At 37.8% G+C, this 12841-nt stretch overlaps 1 protein-coding gene across 4 annotated transcripts in view; it reads left to right on the forward strand.

Annotated features, from left to right (window-relative positions):
* The window catches only part of DMXL2 (Dmx like 2), a 160929-nt gene that overhangs the window by 128291 nt on the left and 19797 nt on the right, over window positions 1-12841 (forward strand). For 2 of the 4 annotated variants that reach the window (XM_049705959.1, XM_049705961.1), the window contains exons 24-28: window positions 2576-3654; window positions 4061-4252; window positions 6253-6329; window positions 8092-8222; window positions 10030-10278. In XM_049705959.1, the coding sequence (XP_049561916.1) occupies window positions 2576-3654; window positions 4061-4252; window positions 6253-6329; window positions 8092-8222; window positions 10030-10278 (1728 nt within the window). The remainder of the gene's footprint in view (window positions 1-2575; window positions 3655-4060; window positions 4253-6252; window positions 6330-8091; window positions 8223-10029; window positions 10279-12841) is intronic. The other 2 variants (XM_049705960.1, XM_049705962.1) reach the window with 1 other exon arrangement.

Here is a 12841-nt window from a genome sequence, read left to right on the forward strand (position 1 = left end):
CCTCTCTGCTAATGGCTGGGTTTGTGTTACTGTCTTGCTAGGTGTTTGGCATAGGATGTCAAGCACTGTAACTTGCTGGTCATTGAGTGGAACTGGGTCTTAGCGTTGAGATGGAGATCTCTGGAAGAGCTTTTGCATTTGATATTACGTGGAGCCAGGAGGTCTATGGTGGACCAGTGTCCTGAACTCAGGTCTCCCACCTCAGAGGCATAGGCGTGACACCTGGCCGGAGCACGAATACCGTGTCACCCACACGGCTCAGAAGAAAAGGGAGAAAAAATGAAACAGAGAAAGAAAAATAAAATAATATAAAGTTATTAAAATAAAAAATAATTATTAAAAAATTAAAAAGTAATAATAAAAGAAAGAAAGAATAGAGCAAAGAAACCAAAAAAACAAATCTACCAGTGATAGCAAGTGCTAAAAACTATACTAAAAAAACCCCCCAAACAAAAAATGGATAGACAGAACCCTAGGACAAATGGTAAAAGCAAAGCTATACAGACAAAATCATACGAAGAAGCATACACATACATACTCACAAAAAGAGAAAAAGGAAAAAAAAAATCTATAAAAGAAAAAAAAGGAGGATGAGAGCAACCAAATCAATAAACAAAGCTACCAATGATAATCAACTCTAAATACTAAACTAAGATAAACATAAAGCCAGGAACAAATTAGATGCAGAAAGCAAACCCCAAATCTACAGTTGCTCCCAGCATCCACCACCTCAATTTGGGGATGATTCGTTGGCTGTTCAGGTATTCCACAGATGCAGGGTACATCGAGTTGACTGTGGAGATACAATCTGCTGTTCTGAGGCTGCTGGGAGAAATTTCCCTTTCTCTTCTTTGTTCGCACAGCTCCTGGGGTTCAGCTTTGGATTTGGCCCCACCTCTGCGTGGAGGTCTCCTGAGGGTGTCTGTTCTTTCCTCAGACAGGACGGGGTTAAAGTAGCAGCTGATTAGGGGGTGCTGGCTCACTCAGGCCGGGGTGAGGGAGGGGTACGGATGTGGGGCGAGCCTGTGGCGGCAGAGGCCAGCGTGACATTGCACTGGCCTGAGAGGCTCCCCATGTGTTCTCCCAGGGAAGTTGTCCCTGGGTCATGGGACCCTGGCAGTGGCAGGCTGCACAGGCTCCCGGAAGGGGAGGTGTGGAGAGTGACCTGTGCTTGCACACAGGCTTCTTGGTGGCTGCAGAAGTAGCATTAGCGTCTCATGCCCGTCTCTGGGGTCCGCGCTGATAGCTGCGGCTCGTGCCCATCTCTGGAGCTCATTCAGGCAGTGCTCTGAATCCCCTCTCCTCGCACACCCCAAAACAGTGGTCTCTTAACTCTTAGGCAGTTCCAGACTTTTCCCCGGACTCCATCCCGGCTAGCTGTGGCGCACTAGCCCCTTTCAGACAACCCCAGTCCTCTCCCTGGGATCTGACCTCCCAAGCCCGAGCCTCAGGTCCCAGCCCCCGCCCGCCCCGGCGGGTGAGCAAAGAAGCCTCTCGGGCTGGTGAGTGCTGGTCGGCACCGATCATTTGTGCGGGAATCTGTCCGCTTTGCCCTCTGCAGCCCTGTTGCTGTGCTCTCCTCCGTGGCTCCGAAGCTTCCCCCCTCTGCCACCCACAGTCTCCGCCCGAGAAGGGGCTTCCTAGTGTGTGGGAACCTTTCCTCCTTCACAGTTCCCTCCCACTGGTGCAGGTCCCGTCCCTATTCTTTTGTCTCTCTTTTTTCTTTTGCCCTTCCCAGGTACATGGGGGAGTTTCTTGCCTTTTGGGAGGTCTGAGGTGTTCTGCCAGCGTTCAGTAGGTGTTCTGTAGGAGTTGTTCCACATGCACATGTATTTTTGATGTATTTTTGATGTATTTGTGGGGAAGAAGGTGATCTCCACGTCTTACTCCTCCACCATCTTGAAGGTCTCCCTCTTTGCAGTTCTTTTTGTTTTGATAATATATCCCACTAAGGATGTTCAGTCAAATTACTTATTTTTTTTAAATTACTTATTTTTAAGTCACTTTATAGTTCCTCTCTTGTGGTTATGCTACCAACTTGATACAAAGAATAATTTGTTTAATTTTGCTTTTGCTTTTATTGTGAATTTTTAAAAATTAATTTTCTTATAGAATTATATAAAATGTTGAAGTGGTTTTTAAATAAAAACAATAAAATCAAGGTATTTTCAGAGAAATCTAGCTGCTTTCCTCGTCTCTCTACCCAGTTCTTGCCTCCCTTTTTTAGGGGACCAATTGAAAAAGAAATTGTGTGTTCTCCTTCCATTTAAAAAAATACAAGTGTACGTGTGTGTGTGTGTGTGTGTGAATGTGTGTATGTGTTCCCTCTTTACTTTCTTAGATAAAAGGTAGTTTAGTATCTTTTACTTAATATATTCTGGATATCACTCCATAGCAAAATAGGGAAATTCTTTTTATTTTAGCTGTATTTTGTGGGTATATCGTAGTGTAACTAATCCTAGGTAAAAATTTAAGTGTCCTTTATTTTGAGGAAATGCTGACATATTTTATTCTTTTGTAATATAATTACAAGTTAACATAATACCTTGTGATTGTATCTGTTTGATTTCTATAGTTATCAAATCTTGTAACCCAGTGGTGTTTAGTTTCTACAACTACCTTCGAACTCATCCTTTGCTTATTCGAAGAAACCTTGCCTCCCCTGAAGGAACTTTGGCAACCTTAGGTCTCAAAACGGAGAAGAACTTTGTTGATAAAATTAATCTCATAGAAAGAAAATTATTCTTTACTACAGCAAATGCTCATTTTAAAGTTGGATGTCCTGTTTTAGCCTTGGAGGTACTCTCCAAAATTCCAAAAGTTACCAAAGTGTCTGCCTTACCTTCAGAAAAAGATCAGCCTGACTTCATTTCTAAAAAGACGGATGATGTACCTTCAGAATCAAAAATTCTGAGTGATGGTGACAGAAGTTCTGGAATTGATTGGTCAAACGTAACTTCATCACAGATTGACTGGAGTCAGCCAATAGTAAAAGTTGAAGAGGAACCTCTTACTCTTGATTGGGGTGAAGAGCACGATGGTGCCTTGGAAGAAGAGGAAGAAGATGCTGTCGGTTTAGTAATGAAAAGTACAGATGTCAGGGAAAAAGATAGACAAGAAGATCGGGAAGCCCCAGACCCTAATGTGTTATTGACTCCTCAGGAAGAGGATTGCCTTGAAGGTGATTCTGAAGTTGATGTGATTGCTGAACAACTAAAATTCAGAGCTTGTTTAAAGATCCTTATGACTGAACTAAGAACATTGGCTACAGGTTATGAAGTAGATGGTGGAAAACTCAGATTTCAACTCTATAACTGGCTTGAAAAGGAAATTGCTGCCTTGCATGAGATATGTAATCATGAATCAGTTATTAAAGAATATGCCAGTAAAATGTATTCCACAGTAGAGAGTGATATTCTGCATCAGGAAGAAATGGTGGACAAACCAGGTATTGGTTCCTATGAGTGGCACCAAATAGAAAGGCGGAGACTACAGGCTAAACGAGAGCATGCGGAAAGACGGAAGTTGTGGTTGCAGAAGAACCAAGATCTCCTCAGAGTGTTTCTTAGTTACTGTAGCCTTCATGGGGCCCAAGGTGGTGGTCTGGCCTCAGTAAGGATGGAACTCAAATTTTTGCTACAAGAATCACAGCAGGTATTGACTTTACTTTCGTTTTCAATCTTGGTTATTTTAATAATTTCAGTAACTTTCATTTATAGTTGTAAAGCTCTTTTTACTGGTCAATGTTAATGTGATTAGCTCCTCTATTCATAGGAGGCACATATTTACACTCTGCGTGGGTCTTTTTAGACAAAAGTTTTGGTAATTAGGAGTAGGCTAAAAGCTTGAGAGCACAGCTGTGTCAAACTCATCTTTACATCTTCCGCATCTAAGCATAGGACCTGGTATGCAATCAGTTTTTGTAGAATAAGTGAGCAAGCACATTAACATATTGCTTTTACTCAGATGTTTACTGCCAGTATTTTTATCATATACCTATTAATTGCTTTTTTTGTCCTTCATTTTAACTACGGAAAAAATAATCTCCTGTCACTCACAGGAAACTACAGTGAAGCAGCTCCAGTCTCCACTACCACTGCCTACCACCCTACCTCTGCTTTCAGCAAGTATTGCTTCAACAAAAACAGTCATAGCTAATCCTGTATTGTACTTAAATAATCACATCCACGATATACTTTACACTATTGTTCAGATGAAAACACCACCTCATCCCACTATTGAAGATGTGAAGGTAATGTAGAGTTTATGATCATTTGGTATTGTACATACTGAGAAGGTAAATGTGTTATACTTGTCTTCCAATTTGAACTTAGAAGAAATATTTTACAGTACTCTTATCTGCTGCCTTCTCAGTCGGACTAGTTCAAGACCATTTGTCCAATGAATGTAATTTGAAAGTAAGCATTCTTGAAATTCTCCCATTTGCCACAGCTTGGATGGAGTTTAAGCTAAGTGAAGTAAGTCGGACAGAAAGAAAAATACCATATGTTATCACTTAGATGTGGAATCTAAAAAATGAAACAAATGACTGTATAGAACAAAACAGAAACAGACTCCCAGACATAGAGAACAAACCAGTGGTTACCAAAGTGTGTGTGTGTGTGTGGGGGCACGTTATGGGTAGGGAAGTTAAGAGATACAAACTACTAAACATAAAATAGACAAGCAACAAGGATATATTGTACAGCTCAGGGAAATAGAGCCATTATTTTGTAATAACTTTAAAGGGGAGGATAATCTATAAAAATATTGAACCACTGTGCTGTATACCTGAAATTAATATGATAGTTTCTTCTTACTTGTGGAAAAGTTATTATCTTCCTTTAAGACAGGCAAATACTTTTTTGGTAATAAAATTCATTTTCTAGACAGTATTCTTGCCAAATATTCCTTTGGATTCTCCATCTCCTTTAAAGGAATCATTAAGTAGAAATATTTATAACTGTTTGCTTAGATGCCAGGATATTATGAAAATATCAGTGCAGGGGGGAATCTTTGAGAGAACCATGATTGATTAGAAATAGTCCCCGAGAAAGTACCCTCATTACTGTCTCCCTGATGACTGTGTTTTGTTGGAGGCTGTGGAATAGTTTGGGGCAATTAGAGTTTTGGCAGAGTTACTACCCCAAATTAAAACTATATCCTATGGTGAAAACTTAAAAATGGATAAATTCTAAGAAACAGTAGGGAGTGTGGCAGGATCTGGAGAGATGATCAGACTTCCACTGTGCTAGCCTAAGTGTATTTGTACTGTACTTTTTCCAGTTCCAGTGGCTGATGTCATTTCAGGTCCCCAATATTTTTATTTTTAATTTTTTTGTTTGAAAGGCACATTCAATCTCTGGTAGTACATTCTTCTGAAGGACCCAAGGTTTACTGGTCATATCATCCTATTAGAGACTTCTAATCCATAGCATGAATTAATCTGTATCAGTATTTTAGCAGAGATTACTTAAATTATTTGATAGGTGAATATGGAAATGCAGAAAATGCATTCAATGCATATAAGCTCTAAGTAAACATTTCTAGTTCCTAGAAATTTGGATAAGCTTTCAAAAAGTATGAAACTATTTCTAAGATCCCTTCAAATTTTAAGATTGTGTGAGTCTCAAAATGCTGATTCAGTGTGGCATTGTAGGATGTGGTTTTTATATTATATTGATAATTTTTAAACTTTCAAAATTTAAAATTCTAAGACTGCATTACTTCTAAGTACTAAGTGGATTACTTGCTTTCTGGAAAATTAAGCATTTCAGACAGTGATTGATATACTTTCTAAACATTTAATTCATTCTTACTGATAAGATCAAGTTTTTAGTTTCATCAAGGAGAAGTTTTCATAAGGCAACTTTAAATAAAAGCTCTAAAAATTCTAACCTGATTTTGGTTCTGCTTTCTTTGAGTATTACTACTTAGGCTCTTCATTAGCAGGCTAGGACACAGTCCCAGCAATGTGAACGTTGGCACTTTGCTTAGGGCCTGCTGAGTGGCAGACTCACGGTAATACATATTTGATAAAGATGCATATGAACCAGTTAGCTTTGTTGTGAGGATGGATATTGAATTGGATGAGTTTTATTTTAGAAGCTTTAAGGTAGAGTTAGTAGTCTCATGTAGGACCTAGTTTTATTTATGATATTGCTAGTTTCCTGGGTATTTTCTGATTTTTAACATACTACTGTTGTGTAGAAATGTTAGTACAAAATGTAATTGTGGCTGTTTTGGTTTTAGGTGCACACACTTCATTCACTAGCAGCATCACTTTCTGCATCAATTTACCAAGCATTATGTGACAGTCATAGCTACAGGTAAAAAAAAAAAAAAAAAAGTACCTAAATAGTATTAATACAGCAAAAGCATTAAACTGTTCCAGAGTTATATTAAAGTTCTGCTTCCTAGGGACTGAAAAATCCTCAAATATGACCACCATGTGTACTTTAATAGATGAGAATGGGAAATAAAATAATTATTTGTTTAGTTTAGCTATTACCTAGTAACAACAGAGACATATAGAAAATGACAAATAGTAAAGGAAAATTATCATCACCGTCTTTTTTTTTTTTGTTTTCAAAAAAAGAAGTGTTCACTATCCAAAGTAATTTATGATACGAAGTTTTCTTATTTTTTCCCCCTTGGGAACTATTCCTTTTAGTGTTAGATTAGTTTCTGTTTGTTTGGTTTTCAGTTGAAAGAGGAAGAACTTTTGAAAAATGAGAAAGTACATTCCTATCATTGAACTATTAAAATCTATTTTACTTACCCATTTCTGTATGTCTTTAGAAGTGATATCAATAGATGTAATGGTTTGAATTTTTGTTAAATGTCTAATTGCCTTCATCAGTGTATACTCTGTATTTTAATGACTAGGGCAGTATAAGTAGTAAGAAATTGAATCACTTGGAAAGATGACCTAGATTTAAATGGATTATATTAATAAATGAAAAGTTTGTAATATAAATAGAATCACATTAAATTTATATTACACATATATCTAGATTTTTTTCTTATAAATTCAGCAGCCTCTTGTGGGAAGATTCGTTATTGCATAGGGAATTACTCTCTCAAAATGGCCTGTTCTCTGATGTTAGCCTAATAAGGCCATGTCTAAGTAACTACAAAAACTTAAAAATGTAAATAAGTGAAAAAGAGTTTGTTTGGTTGACTGTGGTCATCTTTTTTTTTTTTTTTTTTCCTTTGCGGTACGCGGGCCTCTCACTATTGGGGCCCCTCGCGCTGCGGAGCACAGGCTCCGGACGCGCAGGCCCAGCGGGCATGTCTCAGCGGCCATGGCTCACGGGCCCAGCCACTCCGCGGCATGCGGGACCCTCCCGGACCGGGGCACAAACCCGTGTCCCCTGCATCGGCAGGCGGACTCCCAACCACTGCGCCACCAGGGAAGCCCTGTGGTCATCTTAATGATCAAAGACAACTTGTTTGATATCAGTCACTGCTTAAAATGGCGCCAGATAAGAATCCAAATAAATTTTGTTTAAATGTGTATTTTCTAGTTTTTAGGCTGTGATTGACTCTCCAGGGAGTCAGATTTATTTTCTTCTTTTGTACTTCCCCCACTCCATAAAGATGAGGGAATAAATATTTGGGCACATTTGGCTTTAGGACTAGGTATTTCTAAAATAGGATTCTTCAGATTTTAGTTGATGTTTTAATTCAGAGTTGAGCTTGCACGACTTTACAGAACTAAGAAATGCAACAAAATAGTGCCCTGAAACTTTCTGATATATCTTAGTACCATCAGTAGTCTCCTTAGAGCAGACTTTAAAAAAAATACAAATAAGTGAATATAGAAAAGATTAAGTATTAGGTGGCATTTGGAAAAGGTTTTAATGACTAAATGTCATCTGCCTAAATAGAAAATTTGGTATTTTGTTTTAAAAAGCTATCGATAAATATTTGTAACTAATTTAAAGAACTTTCTGAAATGAGTTTTTATTAGAACAGTGAACTCAGTTTTAAGAGTTTTGTTTTAGTTATCTAAAATAAATACGTATAGGGTATAATTGCTTGTTACCTCTATTAAGACCATAAATAACTGAACCCTATTTGTTTTAGCAGTCAGACAGAAGGGAACCAGTTTACAGGAATGGCTTATCAAGGACTTCTTTTAAGTGATCGTCGAAGGCTAAGGACAGAAAGCATTGAAGAACATGCAACACCAAATTCTTCTCCTGCTCAATGGCCTGGTGAGAATCTGAGTGGTGTTTTTTGTTTGTTTTTTAATCTTCTATTTGGCAACTCCTTTTTACAAAGCTACCAACTGGTTTCCTGATTGTTGTTGTTTGTGGATTTGGTGAATAGTTTTTTATTTGTTTGTTTTTGATGATGTTTTCTGCCATGGATTAGGAATTCTTAAGTACTGTAATGTTGTCTGAAGACTCAGAAAGTTAAGGCTTCAAAAACCAGCTGTGTTGACCAGCATAAAAAAGCAAGGTTTAACATCCTTCGCAAGGGTGAGCACATCATGTTTCTTATCCTTAGACATCCCGAATTAGAATCTTAGAGAGCCAGTATCGCAGAGCTTTTTTTCCCAGATACATCAGAATACAGTTATTCTCAAGAGTGTAGATGTATGTTAAGAAAGGAGTGACCATTCTGTGGCACATATATTATGGTGTCTGCCAGTCCTCTTCCTCCGGTTGGCTCTTTCTCACTCTCCATAACAGTTATTTCAAACCTTCTCCACTCTCTTAATATACTTTCCTCGTCTGCCACGTCATTTAATTTTTGCTCTACTTGCTTTATAACTCTGTGGTTACATGTTAATGATCATTGTGAAGAGTGGCAGTAGAAGGAAGTGACGGACTCCAAGTGTGTATTTAAAATTCATTTATGCATAAGTTTCTCAAAACATACCGTTGTCGTTTTGATATTTTATTGAAATAATTTCAGACTTAACAAAAGTTTCAAAAATGGTACAAACAATTCTTGTGTAACCTTCACCCGGATTCCCCAAACAGTGACATTTTACCATACTTGCTTTGTCATTCACTCCTCCTCTCTCACTCACTTATTGTGTGTCCGTGTGAATATATACTTTTTTCTGAAATATTTGAGGGTAAGTTGCAGACATGATGCCCCTTTACATCTAAATATATCAGTTTATCTTTCCTAAAAACAGACATTCTCTTATTGTACATAACCATAGCACTGTTATCAAATTCAGCATCTTAATATTGATACAATACTGCTCTCTAATCTATAGAATTTTGGTCTTCCATGTAACATTTAGTTGTATTGTCTCATGAATCTCCTCTAATACGTATTCCTCCTTCTTTCTTTGTCTCTCATGACACTGACACTTTTGAAGAGCACTAGCCAGTTATTTTTTAGAGTGTCCCTCCATTTGGGTTTTTCTGATGTCTTCTTAATATTAGATTCAGGTTATGAAGAGCGATTGTACCCTTCTCGGTGTAAAATATCAAGAGGCACATGATGCCACTTGGTCCCATTACTGGTGCCATTAACTTTGATCACTTTGTACGGTAGTTTCTGCCAGATTTCTCCTTTGTAAAGTTACTTTCTTTTCCTTTGCAATTAGTGAGTATCTTTTGAAGAGAATGTTTGAGATTGTGTAAAATATCATACTTTTACCCACTAATTATAGCATCCAGTGATGACTCCTGACTGAATCAGATATTACTGTGGGGATTACGAGACGGTGATTTTCTAATTCTATCCATCCTTCTACGTATTAGTTGAAACTGTTCTGTAAGGAAGAGCTTTCTCTTCTCTTCTTTTAATTTGTTTATTCACTCATTTATTATATCAGTAGGGATGAATGGATTCTTATTTTATTCTATAGCTTATAAACCATTCCTATCATTTTGTTGCTCAAATTATGGAGATATATATATCTCCATGTGTATATATTCACACTATATATATAGTATAATATAGACACATAATTTTGGTTAAACTGCAAATTTGGATTTTTTTTCCTTCTGGAGCTTTACGCTGATAGACTTCTTATAATATTATATACCCTTACAGGTGTGAGTTCACTTATTAATCTCTTGAGTTCAGCCCAAGATGAAGACCAGCCAAAATTGAACATTTTGTTGTGTGAAGCCGTTGTTGCTGTGTACTTAAGTTTATTGATACATGCTCTTGCCACAAATTCCTCCAATGAATTATTTCGACTTGCAGCCCACCCATTAAACAATCGAATGTGGGCTGCTGTTTTTGGGGGAGGTATAAAACTTGTTGTGAAGCCTCAAAGACAATCCGAAAATATTTCAGGTAAGATCAATTTGATACCAATAAGGTATGTAAATGTAAATAGTTTCCAATGTGAAAGTAAAAGATTTTTTTTAATGTTTTAAGAATTTTTATTTTGCAAATCACTGATATTTAAGGTATAATCACTCTTGTTAGGGTAATAAATAACTAAACTTATGTTAGAATAAAGAATATAGTTTCAGTTTAACATTTTTTGGTAAACCAGGATAAATTTGAGGAGGATAAAAAAGAAAAAAGGAAAGGTAATGGTAAGCAAGGAGACAATGTTAAGGAATAAGGTCATGGAAAAAGGATAGTTTTTAATTAGAGAAAGATTTAAATAAATCCTCATAATCTTTACAGAGTATACCAGTAGTTGGCTTCAGATTACGTTTATGGTAATAGACAAGAAGGCTGTTCCAATCATGCACATGGTTTTTAAATTCCATTTTCTGTCCTCTTTTTTTTTTTCTTATGGACCAAAATAGATTTTTTAGCCCACTTTTTTAGATGGTAGGATGGTAAGATATAGACTGATGCCACGGGAAAGGTTTACACCTTGGCGCTGAAACACAGAAATTGTCTGTCTTAATTCATCCTTAGAAATGGTCATATTACAGATGAGGAGTTAGTGGCACAGAGAGTTTAAATGGCACAGGTTCTAACCTGTGTCTTTACTGCCCAAGATCACATCAGATGGATAGGTTCCTACGTAAGTCAGAGTAAGGTAGGCCGTCTTATCGACTTGCGTTGTCTCCACTCCCGTTGCATGTGGATGATTCTTAATTTCCATCTTCCTACCTACTTGTAATCCACTGTAAATTTAAAAGTTTTCCTCCCAAATCACTTCTTTTCTCTTCCTGAGTTTTCTGTTATTTTTTCATGGTAGGTAATACATTCATCAAATCATCATGCTTAAACCTCTGAGTACGTATTCATGTTTGCATTTACTTACACCTGCTCTATGCCAGGCTTTTGGGGTATGGGAGTGAGCAAAACAGACAAACCCCTTACCTTCATGAAGCTTACATCCAGTAGAGGTAAACACAATAAATTAGCAAGTGATAATATTTCAGGTATGGGAAGAACTATGATAAAAATAAAAGAGAGTGACTGGACAGAGAATTATGAGGGAAAGGGGATGGGAACAGTTTAGTTAGGGTGATCAGAAGACACATTTCTGATTAGATAGCATTTGAGCAGAGTCCTGAGGAAGTTGGGAATCAGATCGTGCTGATATCTGGGGCCAGAGCATTTCAGGCAGACGGAGCAGTGAGTGCGAAAGTCATGAGGTAGGACTAGTTTGACCTTTTCCAGGAACTACAGTGGAGGCCAGAATGGCTATCCTGATTCAGGGGAGTGTGGTCAGAGATGAGGTAAGATAAGTAACTGGGGCCAAGGTCATTGAGGGTTTCATGGGTCATGTAAAACTATCGTTGTTGTTCTAAAGAAAGACAGGAAACTACTGGAGGGTTTTAAGCAGAGGAGTGACATAATCTGATTTAGGTTTTCAAAAGACCCACTCTAACTGCTATGTGGAGAATAGACTGTGAAAGAATAAAAGTAGGGAGGCTATGTGGGAGGCTCTGGGAATAGCCCACTTAAAAGATAATTGTGGATTACCATCAAGAGTGAATGGATAAACAAAATGTGGTATATAAGTACAATGGAGTGTGATTCAGCTGTAAAGAAAGAATGAAGTATTAACACGTGCTATATAGCTAGCATGAACCTCAAAAATATTATGCTGAGTGAAAGAAGCCAGGCACAGAAAGTCACACATTGCATGCTTCCATTTATATGAAATATTCAGAATAGGTAAAGCCATAGAGACAGAAAGCATACTGGTGGTTGCAGTGGGCTAGAGGGAGGGAGGAATGGGGAGTGACTGCTTAATGGGTATAGGGTTTTCATTGGGGTAGTGAGAATGCTTTGCAGCTAGATAGGGATGGTGGTCGCACAACAGTGTGAATGTACTGAATGCCACTGAATTGTACGCTTTAAAATGGTTAATTTTATGTAAACTTCACCTCAGTTAAAAAAAAAGATAAAAGTGATTTAGCCTAGTGATGGACAGAGTGAAAAGTCATATTCATCAAAGAGAACTTGAGATAGAATTATCATTTTCTATGACGGGGAGCTTCAGAAGAGGACCAGGTTGACTTCTTTCTGGTTCTCTCATATCCAGTTAGTTCTGAGTCCTTTTGATATTTCTTTTATGTATTTCTCATATCTAATACTTCCTCTAGGTCTTTACCACCCACCATACTAGTTCAGGTCCTTCTTGTGTCAGATTCTTCTACCTTCCTCTCTAATTGATCCTGCAGACTATACCTCATCCTGTGCCTAGTTCAAGACACTTTCATGAGAATTGCCCATAGGATGAGCTCCCAGCTTCCTATCCACAGGCTTGTCCCACCCTAACTCCAGACTGTCGTTGTTATTCCCCTCCCTGACACCTGTCTAGCAAAAGAAGTTTACTCCTCATTTAGCCAAACCTTTGGTCATTCATTTCTGGTGTCAACTTCCTCTTTACACAGTGAGCTTCTGCTTTTCTTTTAAGGCATACTTTACATCCTACATA

This window comes from Orcinus orca, chromosome 2 (genome assembly GCF_937001465.1).
Source record: "Orcinus orca chromosome 2, mOrcOrc1.1, whole genome shotgun sequence".
NCBI lineage: Eukaryota > Metazoa > Chordata > Mammalia > Artiodactyla > Delphinidae > Orcinus > Orcinus orca.